This window comes from Rhinichthys klamathensis, unplaced genomic scaffold (assembly GCF_029890125.1).
Source record: "Rhinichthys klamathensis goyatoka isolate OS25496 unplaced genomic scaffold, OSU_Roscu_1.1 h1tg000110l_1, whole genome shotgun sequence".
NCBI classification, from domain to species: Eukaryota; Metazoa; Chordata; class Actinopteri; order Cypriniformes; family Leuciscidae; genus Rhinichthys; species Rhinichthys klamathensis.
Genome location: NW_026606648.1, coordinates 2,614,160 through 2,632,680, shown reverse-complemented (window position 1 = coordinate 2,632,680; position 18,521 = coordinate 2,614,160). Strand labels below are relative to the sequence as shown.

The window sequence follows — 18,521 nt, the reverse complement described above, 5'->3', positions numbered from 1 at the left end:
TATGAACAAAAACCTTTCTGTTAGATGTGATTAATCGCTATTAATCAATTTGACAGCACTGTTACTAACTCTTGGTTTTTATTCACACGAGAAGATTTAAACTTTTAATTTGGTTATGGACTCATTATAGCTCACTTATAAATCATTTCAATGTTCAATATCATTTTATTTCAGTATTTCAATATACAATATTAAATATTTCTTTGTTCAATACTATTTTTGAAATTGTAAAAAAAACAATAATAATATACTTTTAATTGTGTGTAGGCCTATTTAGAATACATAAAATGCTAGCTATGGTAATTATAATTAGTCTTTGTGAGACAATCCAATTTTTTAGCAATCCAATGTCAGTACCACTACAGACTGCTGGCAGACACAATACATTTTCTGAGATGTGGTGGAAATGTTCATGACGTCTTGACTTTTTTTAGTGCACAAATCAGATGAACACTAATGAGAATGTAAAAAAGGGACACAAGTTTGAAAACTTTACAGTTTACACAAAAATGACCTTGAGACAGCGATAGCAAAAAATAGTTCAGAAAACTAAAGTTGTTCAGAGAAAAGCATGCATCAGATTCAGATTCATTTTATTTAAATAGGGACAATGCACAAGTTAACATTAACCTTGTTTAAAAACAAAGAGAGATGCATTGTGCCAGGTTGTAGCACAAGTGCTATATTCCGCCCGTAGTCCCTTGACAAAGTAGAATACAAAACATTAAATTATACAATTTTACAACCATAAAATTAATTTACAATTAAAACTATCATATGCTCAATTTTTCCCCTTTCCTAAAACCAACCCCACCCCACCCCACACCGACAAAACTAAACAACCAAGATCCCTACCTCTCCCAAACACTACCTATCACTTGTTTACAGATTGCCTTTTGGTTTTATATTTCGTTATACAACAATAAAATTTTGACATTTTCGACAAGTGTCCAAATAAGTTTTGAAGCCATGCGAGTCACTTAGTGCACACGCACGAAACACAGCTACTGTATGTACTGCATGGTTAATTGCTTGCGAAGTCTTCAGTTCAATGACTTTGATCATTGAGACAGAGTGAGAACGTGAGAGGGGACAGGAACAGAACAGGCTAAAGATCACAGTGTTTGTGTGTGTGTGTGTGTGTGTGTGTGTGTGAGAGAGAGGTAGATTAGAGGATAGTGGATAAAGATAAGCTGAAAAGCCATTGTGGTTAGACTTTAATCTGTGTAAAGTAACAGATCCACTGAAGCCCAATACCACAGTTCTCATTAAACATATCCAGATTGAAGATGAATTAATTAAAATCATTCTCTGTCATATGCATTCTGGCAACACATTTCTTGCAAAAGCGGCTCACATGTCCAGAGATCTTGTACAGTTTGGGCTCAAATGGTGGGGAATCATTATAACACACTTTTAGGGTATGGGTACATTTGAAATAAACATTATGGTAATGAATTTGTTAAATGGCTGTGCTTGTGATAGCAAGGACCATTCTTACACCCATTCACCCCCCAACACACACACACACACACACACACACACACACACACACACACACACACACACACACACACACACACACACACACATACTACATTTTATGAGAAAAGAGAACTTTGCCCTTTGGACTGCATGTGCAAAAACAAAAACATGCATTGCATGCATTTTAAGCAATAATGATCCTATGAACTACTATACAACTTGCAAATTGTTTTAACCCAAACAAAAGTAACATTGAATATATATTACTCAATTCAGTTTGACAAGATTAAGGAGATGTGTTCAGTGCTTTGATATGCAAACAACCCATGTAAACAGTGGTTTTCTGTTTAATCAGTGGATATCTGTGATGGAAGAGAGTACTTTTCAGTGGATGAGCGGAAAGTCAAGGAATAAACAGTGTTTTGATGATTAAATCTAGTGGCCTGCACATAACTGCAGTCTACTTGTGTTTTTATTTTCGAGAAACCGCATGCAGTGTATACTCTATCTCTTGCAGTGTTGTCTCTGTCCTTTGATATCAAAAGCAACTTAGGGAGTCTCTTACATACAAGGTTCTTTGTTGGCCTTTCCAGTGCACAAAACGTTACTTAGTGTAAAAAGATTATTAGATTATTAAAATGTTCTTCACACTAAAACAATGGTTCTTTTGAAAACTGCTCACTGAAAGGTTCTTTGGGGAACTCCGAATGGTTCTTCTAACTATGGCATTACTATGAAAACACCTTTTGGAAACTGATTTTTAAAGAGTGTAAAAAAGTCTTGCACAGACTGTTTTTTTCTTTGTCAGTTACAAATGCAATGGTGCTGATGTCTCCTATACCTTTGAACGACTTTTCCTGATCAGAAATTGATATACATGTTTTGTTTTTGCAGCATATGACAATGTTCAATGTGAGTTGTGGCTTACGATCAGGAATAATAATGCTGTTGGGTGCCTATGGCATTTTTTTTTTACTCATATAGTGTAAATTTAAAATATATTTTCCAAGTTTTGTTTAAACTTTCATTTTTTAAATATATTACCAAATGTAATTCATGGGCAATGAAATAAGCAACGCGTTAAAGTTTTGGGTTCAATTCCCATGGAACTCACAGACTTGGATGTACAGGTTGATATAGTGTCTGCCAAACGAATAAGTGAAATGTAAATAAGTTGAATATAGATTTTCATTCAAATATCAGAACAAATTACTGAAAGGCTATCCCAAATAAAAAACTTTGTTTGTAAAATACATATACAGTAAAAAAAACATATTTTACATATATTTTACAATATATTACATATACATATATGTTACATTATACTTTTTCTCATTTATTTTAAATATAGTAGCAATATTTTAAATATTTTTTCTATACTTTGAATAAATAAAAAGGGTATACAATGTATTTTTCAATATATTTTCAAAAAAATAAAATATATATCAGGATAAATAAATAACTGAAATAATATATATATATATATATATATATATATATATATATATATATATATATATATATATATATATGCCATATACATTTATCTTTTGTCCTTTACCGTTATGTATGTATGTATTTATTTATTTATTTATTTTTATATATTTAGTTTTTTCCTCGTTTATTTTAAATATCTTAGCAGTATTTTTAACCTTTTTCTATACTTTAAAAATATATATATTCAATGTATTTTATTTATTTATTTATTTCAATTTAGTTTTTCTCATTTATTTGAATATATATATATATATATATATATATATATATATTATTAATATTCTGAACGTTTTCTATATTTTTAAAATACATAATATATATGAAAAAATGGCATATGAAGATGAAGGCATCTTAAAAATAAATAAAATTCTCTTGCATTCCTCATTTACACTATTGATCAGTCCAGTGTTTATATATTATAAATATAAATATTATGAGTGACAGAACAAAAGCTGCAAGAGTACAAAACAACAGGACTTTTATTCTATTTGGCAAAGCAAAGCCTGTTTCCGTAACTCGCTGAAAGTTTTTTTGATTGTTGTTGCCCCCTTTCGGTGACATCAGGAATGATTCATTAAATGCTTAATTCACTTTCATTTTCATTCTTTGTGCTGACTAACTGCGACTTCTCGTCGTTTCGTCGAGAACAAGTGCATTTGATCTTCTCTTTTCAAACTAAACCCCACGTTACCCTGTGGGATAAGAAATTAAACGCGTTTGTGTGCAAACAGGTTCAATAAAGTTTTGCAATATAGGACAAATCGAAACGACTATTTGCTATAATGACTTCCTTAGACATGAGCCCCGCATCTAAGAAACAGGTAAGCCGCCTATTATAGGCCCGAAACCTAATTAAAAGTCATTTATGACTGTTTATTGAGCGAAAAAATGAGGGAATTTGAGTTTAACCTGCATATAAACATCAGCATATATAATGAACGCGTGTTAGTGTAAGTTTGACAAACACTTCCTATGTACTTTGCAGGTAGATGGATTCTCCCTAAAAATCACCAAGGAGGTAATTATAAATACATTTAGTCAATCTCTTTCATCGCCTTTACAAATGTACCACAGTCATTTTAGTTTATGCTAAAATACCAGTTATTATAGAAAATTGTATTATACACTATTATAATTGTGAAAAGAAATGAACCAACATGATAGAAAGATTCATGAAGCAGTTTGAAGGAGACCCAATATTAATATATTATGATTTTACACTAGTAATATAATGAAAGTTTGTCAATGTTTCTTTTAAACAGGCTGAACAGTTGATCTCAAACGTCTTCCCTGAGAAAATTGCAGAGATGGATAAAATATTACAGGTATGAAGTCATCCAGCAGGTGCATCTTAAACAATCGGACTCATTGAATCATTGAGAATATGTTTTATTTTTTTAGGGTTCCTGTAGTCTGAAGGATCTGTCTGTCGTCAGGGCTCCTCTGGACATCCCAATCCCAGACCCGGCCAAAGAGGAGCTTAAGAAGAAGAAGAAAGAGGAGGTCATTAAAACACATTATTTATAATAGACATTTTCTATATTTACAAACTGTACATAATATACATGAAAATAGCATACATTTAGATGAAGGCATCATAAAAATGAATGACATTCACTTTCCATAAATCACCCTCAGTGACACTATTGTTCAGTTCAGTTTTACCAAAAATGACACTGATTATCCACATTAATGACTTTTTAAATCAATTTAATCACTGTATTGCACCTTCAAGCCAGTTTGTGGTTTAGTTTAAGTAACCTATTAGACTTTAATGACATCTTATTCACACAGAAAGAGGCCAAAGATGGAAAGAAGGGTGGAGAGAAAGGAGAAGAGGAGGATGAAGGTAAATGTATTGATAGAATTTCGAAAACGAAACTGAAAATGTTAATTGTTCGGTTCCATTTTCCCTGGATCTGAATTCCCCCAAATGCAAAATGACAATGTGTAATTCACAGCATGAACACAGGCTGGCACTGTCGGACTGTTAATGTCATAGAAACTGTGCAGAATTTTGAGATATGTATACTCTCTTGAGTAAATACATATTTTGAATAAGTAATTACTTCACAACCGCTTGTGAATATAATCCGGACGCTCTCCATTCGCCATGTTGTCATTATCATGTGACCTACAACGTCACCGCCATTCATAAATCCTCTCCCGTGGCCTTGTGGGATAGTGGGATGTCTATCGTATGCACACTTCAGAATGTTGTCAGAAGTAGTAGGTCATCCGGATACTTTTCGTCTTCTGTTTTATGAGTACTGTGAATTTGGAAATACTCCTTTTGTCACATACTGTTTTTTCGCCTGCTACGTAGTAGGGAAGTATGCGATTTCGGATGGAGCCAAAGTCTTCCATCCATCTCTATCCTTACAAACTGAAGTGGTGATTTGGAGAGCACAACTTTAACTAATGATATTATTTGTGAACTGAAAGGTCCTCCCTGTGGTCCCATCGCCTGCAATGAGACAGTAGAGAAACTCTTCAAGCTCATCAAGCCTGAGATTCAGATTCTAAAGGAGTGTCTTAACACGGTGAGGAAGTGATATCATGTGGTAGCTATGCAGATCTGAACAGTTACATTTGTCAAAAAACCCATCCAAAAAAAAAAAAAACTTTTTTTGATGATTTGACTTTTTTGACATATGTAATACTCAACTGGTTCTATAATTTACTACTTCTAATACTTCTAATACTTTAATTTATAGTTAATTTTATACTGCATGTAGACTCTGCTGGCATCGAGACATTTAATAAAGCATTTTGGTAAATTGTTGTACATTTTCTAACATAGTGACACCTTTGTGCAGGTATCAATGTGGATACAGCTACAGGTCCCCAGAATTGAAGATGGGAACAATTTTGGAGTTTCTGTACAGGTCAGTTAACCCTATATTGTGACAAAATGAAACAACATTTGTAAGTTTAGATTTGAATGTCTGCATATGTATAAGAGCTGTACGATATTGAAGAACAATGTGATAACTCGTTAAATAATGCTAAATGCGATATGATAATGCTTTAAGTGTGTAAAATCTATTTAAGTTATATTTAAATACAATTACGAACTGAAAAGTTCTGAAAGCGAACAGCAGTGTTTTACTGTAGCACTACATAAAAAGTCAGTGTCATTTTAACGTCAATGCAAACAAACAAACAAAAATACAATTCAAATACCACCATCTCTTTTATAATATATAGTTATGGCAACCTGAAAACTTAACATCAAGAACATCCAGGTAAACATCTCAAACTTGGGTGGACAATTATTTTTCTTATTATACTGTTAAGAACAAAAACAAAGATGTAAATTACAAACACAATCAAACAAAGATACAAATTATATAAACAGAGCTTTAAATTTTTCAGGTCGGACTACGAGGTTTATTTAACAGTAACATTCAAGTAAGAAATAAAAGAGAAATTGAATAAACAAATGCTGCATGAATTAAATACACACTGATTGTTAAGCAGTGAGTGATTTTCTCTTTGTCGTTTTTTGTTTGATTATCATTCATATTATCACAGACAGCAGCGGGTTTATTAGGCTGCTGTCACTTTAAGAGCTGCACGGATCCAATATACTGTTACACACATTTCTTTCCCTCAACTGTTTACGTTCACTTAAGCCATAACCGATTGTGTTTATCTGAATGTTAGCCAAGACGGGCATTTAGACTCAATTTTGTGTATTTTTGGTCATATAAGCGAAGCAAAAGTGAACTGTATTCAGGATTGCGTGCTCTCAGAGAGACGGCTTTCTGTGCGCGCAAGTACAGCATTGAGTTCTTTTCATTCAAGAAGAAGTGTTCAAGAGCGTATTGCTCTTAATAACTTATTTTAAAAGGTTAGTTCATCCAAAAATGAAAATTCTGATCTTTTTGATGAAATCTGAGAGCTTTCTGTCCCTCCATTGACAGTCTATGCAACTGACACTTTGACGCTTCAAAAAGATCATGGCTGGATTTCCCGAAAACTTCTTAACGCTACGTCGGTCTTAAGTTATACCTTAAGCTGTACCTTATCGTTAATATGTGTTTCCCGAAACGTTCTTGTTTAAGTATACCGTTGGTCTGGACTACTCTTAAGGTGATGATACACAGGGCAACGTTGCTGGGCAACGGGCAACCAGATGAGACACAGGGCCCACGGCCGATCTAAAATATCCAGATAGAAATGTATTGCCCATTTTCAATGGGAAAGTGCCCAAGCAACAATCACTCGGCAAGATTGCCTAGCAAAATTGCTCAAAAAGTTGCCCTGTGTATCATCACCTTTAGCTTTACCTTATCACTGTTGACAGTTCACTCCGCTAGTGGCCACTTCTGCAAAAAGCTTCTTTAGCCTACATCTCATATTAATATAATTTTGAAGGTGTAATACACCCAGTGTTCAATTAGGCTAATTCAAATATTTTCATGCAAAGAATAAAATTGTCATTACACTGATTGTCGTTAGGTTTTTAATTATATTATCCAAAGGTACATCATCTGGCAAACCATTAAGCATGCAGTAAAGCTTGGAGTCTATTTAAAGGGAATGATTGTGGTGGGGAGTTTGGTCAAACTATGGCAGCGATAAATTGTTGTGCTAAATCAAAGACGTTAAGCTGCCAGTTAAGCTCTATTCGGACGGGTCGTAAGGTATTTTCAACATTTACAGGGGTTGGTCTGTGATTTTATTGCCGTCCGAATCCACAATGTCAGTGTTTTTCTCCCACCACCCGCGTAAAAATCCCCGGCCGAATTACCTACTGTTTTTTTGACAAACACCAAGGTCGTGTGGTGATTTAATTCCCATCCGAATCCACATCTCTAAGTTCACAAGAGGAGATCACCGTACATACGATGTACACTTTTATTACTAAAATGCTGGAAAGGATTTACAAGAACAATATTTCATCACAGCTCCACCTCAGCAAACAAAGAGAAGAAAGCACGTAAACGTTTGAAATGGGCCGTTATTGTGGCGGCAATATATGATACAATTTAAAAATATGTAGGCTAGGTTATTATAGGCTATTATAGTTTGAATTATTTTTTCATAATATCCCATGAGTCTTAATAAATGCAATTTCAACTATTTCTGAAGTGCTTTTTTTATAAAGAACACCGCTTTCTCGCATAACACAGTGAAGCAGCCCCTACAGTAATTGATTCTCGAGACATCGATATCAACAAATTCAACACCACCGCCACAGACAACACCTGGTAACGTCACACGTAAGAAGGTATATCTTAAGCAGCCTCCTAAGGTATAGTTCGGGGAACACACCTAGAAATGATATACCTTTAGTTAAGTTATACCTTTAGAGTCTTCATAGCGCTTCATAGTGTTCATGCTATAAATTCATAGCATGAATTTGCTGAATTTGTTCTAAGAGACAACGTTATCGGGAAATCCAGCCCATAGAACAATCCATATGAGTTGAGCGATTTAGTCCAAATTTTCTGAAGAGACACGATCGCTTTATATCATTAACAGTTTGAATTTAGGCTTTTATTGACATATAAACATTGATCAGAGAACTAAACAGAAGCTCAACCGAACCTTATTGACGCGTGAGAACAAACCTCTTGCGGAAGCTCACATGTGCTGCGTAACACGAGAATGAACCTCATTGGTTCTTGATGAAGCTCAAGCATGCTGCGTAACACGAGAATGAACCTCATTGGTTCTTGCTGAAGCTCAAGCATGCTGCGCAACACAAGAATGAACCTCATTGGTTCTTGCTGAAGCTCAAGCATGCTGCGCAACACAAGAATGAACCTCATTGGTTCTTGATGAAGCTCAAGCATGCTGCGCAACACAAGAATGAACCTCATTGGTTCTTGATGAAGCTCAAGCATGCTGCGCAACACAAGAATGAACCTCATTGGTTCTTGATGAAGCTCAAGCATGCTGCGCAACACAAGAATGAACCTCATTGGTTCTTGATGAAGCTCAAGCATGCTGCGCAACACGAGAATGAACCTCATTGGTTCTTGATGAAGCTCAAGCATGCTGCGTAACACGAGAATGAACCTCATTGGTTCTTGATGAAGCTCAAGCATGCTGCGCAACACAAGAATGAACCTCATTGGTTCTTGATGAAGCTCAAGCATGCTGCGCAACACAAGAATGAACCTCATTGGTTCTTGATGAAGCTCAAGCATGCTGCGCAACACAAGAATGAACCTCATTGGTTCTCACACGTCAAGCGAACCTGCTTGAACTTCCGTTTACCACAACTGATGTGTGAGTTGATGAATGTTTAAATGTGAAAAAAAGCCTAAATTCAATCTGTTCATCATATAAAGCGTTCATCATATAAAGTGTCTCTTCAGAAAATGTGTCCAGTCTATTCTCTGATATCTGTGTCAACATAAAATTTTTATTATCACAAGCTATTACAATATGCATGTATGTTTGCAATCATAAAATATGTCATTTAAGAGGGGTACTCCAAAAATAATATCAATTGACAAATTAATAATATATATTTAATGTAAATTATTTTATATACCAAAATAATGTGTAATAAAGTTTTATAAATTTGTGTGGATGACACTAACAGAATATAAATGACTCATGCACTTTGTGAATTTTTCACCTATGGAGTTTTTATTTTATTTTGACATATTAATTTTAAATTTTAATTATTTAATATCCCATTTTAAATATGAATTATAGTGTTAAACATTACATTACCAATCAAACGTTTGGGGTCAGTAAGATTTTTTTTTAAAGCAAGGACGCACTACATTGATCAAATAAGGCAGTACAAAGTACACTACAAAAGTACAGAAGAATCATGTGACACTGAAGACTGGAGTAATGATGCTGAAAATCCAGCTTTGCATCACAGGAACTTAAACATATTGTACTTGAACATATTGATGAGGCTGTGGTACATAAGATAGAAAGGTTGTACTCATTTAATTATAGCATGTTGTGTTAAATGTAAAAAAATGCAAAAATGTTCCCACAGGAAAAGGTTTTTGAACTGCTTACCAACACCCGCACCAAGATCGAGGGATTCCAGACACAGATTTCCAAGTAAGAGACCAGACAGCATCTCAACCACAGTCAAACACTAACCTCACGGTGTCTCTATTATATAAATGCATTTTCATTCAATGTGTCATATTTCTCACTGTGTGTGTGTTTACTCAGGTACTACAGCGAGAGGGGAGATGCTGTAGCCAAGGCTTCCAAACAGCCACATGTGGTCAGTTTATTTTGTGTTCGATTTAGACATGTTTTCAAAAATCTTTGAGCTTCTGATAATTTGATTGTTTTGTTGCTTGGAAACAGGGAGATTTCAGGCAGCTTGTCCATGAACTGGATCAGCACCAGTACTGTGAGTTTCGCATCGTAGCACTGGAGATTCGCAACACTTACGTAAGTTCAGTCTCAGCTTGCCCTGAACGAAACATCTCAGTTTTAATGTAAGTTGGTGCTTTCGTGTGACTGATCCATTCTGTTCAAATCTAGGCCATGCTGTATGATGTCATCATCAAGAACTTTGACAAGATTAAGAAGCCCAGAGGAGACTTATCTTCAAAAGCGCTTATCTACTGAGAACTGCTGCCGACACACAAACACACACATTTGCTGAAAAGTAAAACATGTTGTATTGAGTTTCACATCACACAGTCACACTGCATTGGCTTGAGCTTCAGTTACATCAACTGTAGGAGTTTTTACTCAATAAAGAGTTCTGCTAAATGTGGCATCACTCATGTTTTCATTCATAATGTCAAATAAAACATTATTTAGATGTATTAACTTTACAGTTTGACAAAACAGGAAAATAACTATCAATAATTGTTTTATTTAAGTTAAAGAAATTAATATTTTTATTCAGTAAGGTTGCAATAAATTAATCAAAATTGACAGCAAAGACATTTATAAAGTTTTTAAAGATTTCTGTTTCCAATAAATGCTGTTCTTTTAAACTTTCCATTCATCAAAGATCCTGAAAGAAGTGTATCACGGTTTACACAAAAATATTACGCAGAACACATTAATAATAATAAATGTTTTTGATTTCTGAAGGATCATGTGACTTTGAAGACTGGAGTAATAATGCTGAAAATTCAGCTTTGCATCACAGGAATAAAGTACATTTTAAAATATATTCAAATAGAAAGCAGGGTTTTTTTTCAATTTTAATAATATTTCACTCTTTTTACTGTATTTTTGATCAAATAAATGCAGACTTTTTTAAAGAGTTTTTAAAAACATTTTACATTAAAAACTTTGGTAACAATTTACAATAAGGTATTATTAATTACGTTAGTTAATGCAATAACCAACATTAACTAACAATGAGCAACACATTTGTTACAGTATTAATTAATCAGTTAACATTAGTTAATCAAAATACAACTGTTCATTGTTTATTCATGTTTGCTGGACCACTAAATAAAATTAACAGATACAACTTTTGATTTTAAAAATGTATTAGTTAATTTTGAAATAAACACACACACAAACACACAGTCAAACCAAAAATTATTCAGACACCAGATATAATTTTTTAGATTTTTTTACTAGTGGGTGCAGGACACTATAATTAATTTGTGTAAGGATAGCAAAATAAAGTAAACTATGACACATTTAATCCAAAAATTCTTCATACAGTGGACTTCCAGTAAAATATATAAAAATATGAGACCAAACATTATTCAGACACTTTGACCTGACCATGGTTTGCTTAAGTGGTTTTTCTTTAATTTCTAATGCGACCTTTTTACACCACAGACTGAACAAAATTAAGCATAATTAACCTAAATTGGTATTATCTAATTGCGTACTTAAATTTAACAGCTGACAGCTATTCAACCTAATTCATTTGTGAGACAACAGAAGGATGACCAAAACCAGTGAAATATCAACTATGATATTACCATTTTTTAAACTATAGTGAAGAAACTGTGATAATGTGAGAAATGTTGAAGGTGTCTGAATACATTTTGGTTTGACTACATATATATTATTTATTTCTTATTTCCTTTACATGCATTTACTGCAGTTTTACTCGTAATGTCCGAATGCAAACCTCTTGGTCTTCCAAGACAGCACCAGCCAGGCTTTAAAACATACCAGCTCTTATAAAGTCCCTTCCACCCCAAATACCCAAGAGCTCCTCCAACCAGCTGGGAAGGGAACTGTGGGAAGTGTGCTAGCAAGCAGAGAATCAGGAAGATCCAGAGACTCATCAACAACACACACAGCATGAAGAGAATCCTCAGTGGCGCTCCCGGAGGCTTTCCTAGAGCCATGCAGGGCCCAAAAACGGCTATTTCCTCAACAAGAATCAAACAACATAAACTTAGAATCAGGATTTCATCAGACACCTCACATCCCTGCCATTGTAGCCCGGCCCTAAGGCAGGCTGCTTTACCCTTCTCCTCTCTCAGTAGTAATAAGGGGCCCGTATCAGAGTCCAGGAGCTCCCCGGGGTTCCTGCAAACGTCTGTGCTGCTTTGTAGTGGCTCAAAACAGCTTCCTGAGGCGTCCACTAGGAAGGAGAGAAGACGACGGAACAGTGTCCACAGCGTCCCGGTCACAGCGAGCCGAGAGAGGTGACGGACTGAGTGAACGAGAGAGTTACTGATGCAGTATGACAGAAGAAAGACGAAAGAGCCACATAATATGCAGGTCCAGCCCCAGCATGAATGCAGGAATACCCTATGAGATCACAACCAGAATCAATGAGACATCTCAGAATACAAACATTACAAAGGAAATAAAAAATGGTTCATAAACTATAGTAAACTTGTGATAAATAGTCAAATTTGCACTATAATAAAGGGGTATGGAATGTATGAAAAGAGACTGATGAAATCAGTAATCATCTTCCCAAATTTCCCCAAAAATAATTAGCTGAATTAAATATTTTATCAATAATTTGTGTGTGTGTGTGTGTTTATACATTATATACTGTAAATTTAAGAGACCACTACAAAATTTGCAGTGTCTCTGTATGTGTTTGAGTAAAATAAGCATTATGAATTAAAAACTACTGACAACATTTCTTCCACATTTCAAATAAAAATATATAGTTGATGAACATTGTCAGAGCAGAAGGAAGCAGGTTTTCTTCCAGGATAATAGCTTGAGTCATGCATCCTTCACAAAGACTCAAAGGATTGGATTTTCCCGCAGGACAATGATCCATGCAACACAACCTTGTTCTGTCACACATTTTCTTAAATAAATGATTCTTAAATAAATTTCACAAATTAAATTTGTGATTTACCGATTGTGAAAATACTGATTAAGAAAATAAACGTTTGCATTGCGGCTTTGATATTTTACCATTTAAAATAATTAATAGCTTCATAATATTAAATATAATACATATTATTTAAATAAAAAAATACGTTAACAATTATAGGTTCAATTTATTTACATTATGCATTAACTAACAGAGAAAAATATGAAAGCTTTTTAATTTCTACATATTTATTCATTTCAAGTCGTATAAGTCAATATGTGATGTATTATGAATAAACAATGAACAGTACATTTATAAAAATTAACATTAACCAAAATGAATGCTAAAAAAATATTCTTTACTCATGAAGCATAATTGATGTTAATAAACAGATCAATTTAATAGGGTCCTCGCACAATCATAATTTAATCTTATTGTTAAGTGTTACTATTTACAACAAAAACATGTATTTCTTTTATTATAGAAGAACTAATATATTTTTTATAAGATAAAGAGTTGATGGAAATTAAAAGATAAATTTCACACTTAACAAAATCTGCAATAAGGTTTTATAATTAAGGAATTTTCCAGTTAACTGAGATCTTGCCTACAGGTAGTGGTTCTTGTTGCCAAATATGCTGTACTTGGATACCCAGAGACTCAGAACAGGTCCAAACAGCACCAGCACAGAGATGAGGCAGTGAAAATGCTGTCTGAATAACAAATGACCAAGTATTCCAGCTGTGAGATCAGTAAACAGCACCAGAGCTGAGTGCAGAAGCTTGTTGGCAGAGTTATGGATCTTATAAAGTATCTCCTTTAGTCCACAATGATCCATCTTGGTTTGCTCAGGGCAGTACTTCCAGTGCATGTCCAACAAATCCCATAACAGCACGAATTGAGAGAAAGACAAATGAGATTGTTCTACCATCTGTCAGAAGTGTTATAAGCTTCCCTTTTGTTTTCACAGCTGAGTTCAACCTGCTGGTTTATGTCACACTTCTCATCCTTTACCCCCACTCACTGAGTCCCTAACAACATCCCTAACAGCTCCGAACATTCCCATCTTATCAGCTTGTTGTAGCCCTCACATGTGTGTGTGATATAAAGCAGTACAGCAGCATTCCCTTTGTGCATTCCCTTAGCATTGGTAAGTGGGCTCTTTCTTATGCATAATCCAATTATGTGTCTGTGATTCAATAACAGGTTTTCTTTCAAAATGAAAACCTATTTTTCTTTAATCTATAGTAATCCCACCGATTTGTCACTTCAGTTTCAGCCTGTGGTCGGACCTTACTTTTCTACGGGCAGGTCTTCCCCTAGAATAAGTGTCCAGGCATGTTGTTCTCATCTCACGGACTGGGGCGCTGTATGTGACGGATGTGCAGCTGCGGGCTCCTGGACAGGACCTTGCTTGTATTGGTATATCAATTGCCTCGAGTTGCTAGCAGTACACATGGCCCTGCGCTGGTTTCTACCGTTGCTGCTGTAAGGAACTCAGCTTTTGGAAATATTAATAATCAATAATAACTTGTTATTATTAACTATGAATATTTGGGTCAGATAATTGGATGAACTTGATGTGGCTGAATTAATATTACAATCAATTAATCAGTTCGTCCAACGAACTCTTTTGATTATTAATTTATTCTAAGAAAAGGGTATCTTCCATGGCCCCAGAAGAATAATTATTTCTTAGCATGTACAGCACTTTGAGCAAGTAGCAAAAACCGTGACCGTTAAAGTGACTTTGTATTGCAAACAAGACAGAACCAAATACATATTGTGTACAAGTTTATTAACTAAAAATAGGTATTTATATGAATATAATTAAACTAAACAACATACACACATGAATACATAAATAGGTGAGTGATAGAAGGAAACCAAAAACGGAACTATTGAGAAGTTCCATGTAAATATGAGAAGAACATCAGCATTTCATTTTCAAAGCATCAAATCAAAAGTATACTTGCATGCCTGGGTAGCGTACACTATTATCAAAGTTGTCGAAAATTGAAGTTGTTGATGATTCTGCGAGTGTCAGATGTTGAAGTCTCAATCATTTTACTTCTTCGATGGATGAAGAAGATATGATGAACTTGCATGATTGGTTTGACTCTGTTCTCATGGCTGGAGTGCAAACCGTGGCCTGCCATGCCCTGGTCGGAGGACACGCAGAGAAAAGGGTGTGAGTTGCGACGGACTTCTTCTGTCTTAGGAGAAGTCGTTGTGCCCCCCTTTTCCGTTGGTAAGGTTGCAGTTTCTGGATTGAAGAAAAACTGTCTGACTCCCTTTGTATGCAAGCACGGCCTTCTGAGAGCCTGGGTTTTCATTGAAAGGGGGGGGGGGGGGGGGGGGGGGGGGCACGGGATTGGGGAGCGTCATTTAGACGCTGTGCAAGGTCAGGGAAGACGAGGAGTAGGTCTTGATGGTTGCGCTTTACTGGCTCATCCGGACCTGGTTTTCGGACCTGACGCTGGAGGATTACCCTGAGGTAGGACCTGCTTTCTCAGGGATGGGGCACCATATGGTACCTCCGTCAAGACCTCTGGAACCTCCACGTGTGGTCTCTGGATGGGACTTGGAGCACTTAAGTGGTAGTAGACAACATTACTTAAGTTAAGAGCCCCCTGTATAAGGAGCGCTTACTCTTGGAAATGGATTCTCTTTGTTGATTGGTGCTCTTCCCACAGAGAAGACCCAAATGCCAGATCAATATCGTGCTTTCCTTCATACAAGATGGGTTGGAGCGAAGGCTGTCCCCCTCCACCTTAAAAGTGTATGTTGTTTAATGTTCCCACCACTTCTTTCAGGGACCAGCTAGTGAACTTGCAAGGGCTGCCCCCAGAGGAGCCAGACCCTGCCCTTGCTCTGCTGTGTCCCGTTCGCACTCTGCGAATATACAGGTCCTTCTAAAAAAATTAGCATATTGTGATAAAGTTAATTATTTTCCATAATGTAATGATAAAAATTAAAATTTCATATATTTTAGATTCATTGCACACCAACTGAAATATTTCAGGTCTTTTATTGTTTTAATACTGATGATTTTGGCATACAGCTCATGAAAACCCAAAATTCCTATCTCAAAAAATTACCATATCATGAAAAGGGTCTCTAAACGAGCTATTAACCTAATCATCTGAATCAACTAATTAACTCTAAACACCTGCAAAAGATTCCTGAGGCTTTTAAAAACTCCCAGCCTGTTTCATTACTCAAAACCGCAATCATGGGTAAGACTGCCGACCTGACTGCTGTCCAGAAGGCCATCATTGACACCCTCAAGCAAGAGGGTAAGACAGAAAGAAATTTCTAAACAAATAGGCTGTTCCCAGAGTGCTGTATCAAGGCACCTCAGTGGGAAGTCTGTGGGAAGGAAAAAGTGTGGCAAAAAACGCTGCACAACGAGAAGAGGTGACCAGACCCTGAGAAAGATTGTGGAGAAGGACCGATTCCAGACCTTGGGGGACCTGCGGAAGCAGTGGACTGAGTCTGGAGTAGAAACATCCAGAGCCACCGTGCACAGGCGTGTGCAGGAAATGGGCTACAGGTGCCGCATTCCCCAGGTCAAGCCACTTTTGAACCAGAAACAGCGGCAGAAGCGCCTGACCTGGGCTACAGAGAAGCAGCACTGGATTGTTGCTCAGTTTTGCATGTCATTCGGAAATCAAGGTGCCAGAGTCTGGAGGAAGACTGGGGAGAAGGAAATGCCAAAATGCCTGAAGTCCAGTGTCAAGTACCCACAGTCAGTGATGGTCTGGGGTGCCATGTCAGCTGCTGGTGTTGGTGCACTGTGTTTTATCAAGGGCAGGGTCAATGCAGCTAGCTATCAGGAGATTTTGGAGCACTTCATGCTTCCATCTGCTGAAAAGCTTTATGGAGATGAAGATTTCATTTTTCAGCACGACCTGGCACCTGCTCACAGTGCCAAAACCACTGGTAAATGGTTTACTGACCATGGTATTACTGTGCTCAATTGGCCTGCCAACTCTCCTGACCTGAACCCCATAGATAATCTGTGGGATATTGTGAAGAGAAAGTTGAGAGACGCAAGACCCAACACTCTGGATGAGCTTAAGGCCGCTATCGAAGCATCCTGGGCCTCCATAACAGCTCAGCAGTGCCACAGGCTGATTGCCTCCATGCCACGCCGCATTGAAGCAGTCATTTCTGCAAAAGGATTCCCGACCAAGTATTGACTATTGAGTGCATAACTGAACATAATTATTTGAAGGTTGACTTTTTTTTTTTGTATTAAAAACACTTCTTTTATTGGTCGGATGAAATATGCTAATTTTTTTAGACAGGAATTTTGGGTTTTCATGAGCTGTATGCCAAAATCATCAGTATTAAAACAATAAAAGACCTGAAATATTTCAGTTGGTGTGCAATGAATCTTAAATATATGAAAGTTTAATTTTTATCATTACATCATGGAAAATAATGAACTTTATCACAATATGCTAATTTTTTGAGGACATGTACGTGGACCGCACGCAGAACTAGAAGCTATGGAGGCCAGCAGAAGGGAAAGGCTGTCTGACATTCACAAGATTCTACAATCTCTGAGTTGAGCCGATTTCTTCCCTAGTGTTGGGTACAAACAGGTAATAGGTGGGAAGATGGCTTGGTGTCTCGCTTGCAGCGCCCTTCCCCTCTAAGAACGGTTTATGAGCGCCTATTCTGCTCCTCAAGTGAGTTCCCCATCCGGTGAACCCTGGTTCCTCCAGCATCCTCGGCAGTCAGATGTGGCAGAGGCATCCGATGCCAGGTCTAGTATTTGTGAGTATGTCCAATTGGTCAGCGCCTATATTAGACTAGATGCCCATTTGTTGCGATTCCCCTTCTGGGTTGTACGTCACACGTAGGCTCACTATTGGCCGACGCTGGTCATGTGTGTGATGCGTGTGACGTACAACCCAGAAGCGTTGCGCAGTTTCACTACGTGAAATCTCGAGGCCCACAGAGAAAAAAAAGAATAGTTGAATAAAGTCGTTATTTTTGTTTGTTTTTTGCGCACAAAAGGTATTCTCGTCACTTGATAAACTTAATATTGAGCCACTATAGTCACTTGGACTATTTTAACGATGTCTTTAATAACTTTTGGGCCGGCCAGTTTCTATCTCTTAAGAAGCCTATGGCGGAGTGATCCAGCTCTCAGATTTAATCAAAAATATCTTAATTTGTGTTCCGAAGATGAACGATAGTCTTACGGGGTTGGAACAACATGAGGGTGAGTAATTACTGACAGAATTTTTTTATTTTGGGGTGAACTAACCCTTTAACTGGAGATGTTTTATTTTATTTGTATTAGGTA

The 18,521-nt window shown here is 36.4% G+C and overlaps 2 protein-coding genes across 2 annotated transcripts; one reads left to right on the top strand and one right to left on the bottom strand.

Moving 5' to 3' along the window:
• The first annotated feature begins 3,564 nt into the window (after window positions 1-3,564).
• psme1 (proteasome activator subunit 1) lies at window positions 3,565-11,033 on the top strand. Its single transcript, XM_056254146.1, has 11 exons — window positions 3,565-3,803; window positions 3,968-4,000; window positions 4,245-4,307; window positions 4,384-4,485; window positions 4,777-4,831; window positions 5,428-5,525; window positions 5,802-5,870; window positions 9,962-10,029; window positions 10,147-10,201; window positions 10,288-10,374; window positions 10,468-11,033. The coding sequence occupies exons 1-11, from the start codon at window positions 3,765-3,767 to the stop codon at window positions 10,552-10,554; spliced, it is 756 nt and encodes a 251-aa protein (XP_056110121.1). The 5' UTR covers window positions 3,565-3,764; the 3' UTR covers window positions 10,555-11,033.
• Window positions 11,034-11,975: 942 nt separating this feature from the next.
• LOC130087633 (fat storage-inducing transmembrane protein 1) lies at window positions 11,976-14,130 on the bottom strand. Its single transcript, XM_056254041.1, has 2 exons — window positions 13,808-14,130; window positions 11,976-12,673 (listed from the first exon to the last, which is right to left on the bottom strand). Exons 1-2 carry the CDS (start codon window positions 14,127-14,129, stop codon window positions 11,976-11,978), a joined length of 1,020 nt encoding a protein of 339 aa, XP_056110016.1. The 5' UTR covers window position 14,130.
• Window positions 14,131-18,521: the final 4,391 nt, after the last annotated feature.

Excerpts from the sequence above, each read along its gene's own strand:
- psme1 (XM_056254146.1), top strand. The coding sequence starts at position 3,765 with ATGACTTCCTTAGACATGAGCCCCGCATCTAAGAAACAG. Across the intron at positions 4,308-4,383 it reads AGATGGATAAAATATTACAG|GGTTCCTGTAGTCTGAAGGA; the intron begins GTATGAAGTCAT and ends TTATTTTTTTAG. Across the intron at positions 10,202-10,287 it reads CTTCCAAACAGCCACATGTG|GGAGATTTCAGGCAGCTTGT; the intron begins GTCAGTTTATTT and ends GCTTGGAAACAG.
- LOC130087633 (XM_056254041.1), bottom strand. The coding sequence starts at position 14,129 with ATGGTAGAACAATCTCATTTGTCTTTCTCTCAATTCGTGCTGTTATGG. Across the intron at positions 12,674-13,807 it reads CAACAAGAACCACTACCTGT|ATAGGGTATTCCTGCATTCA; the intron begins AGGCAAGATCTC and ends GGTTGTGATCTC.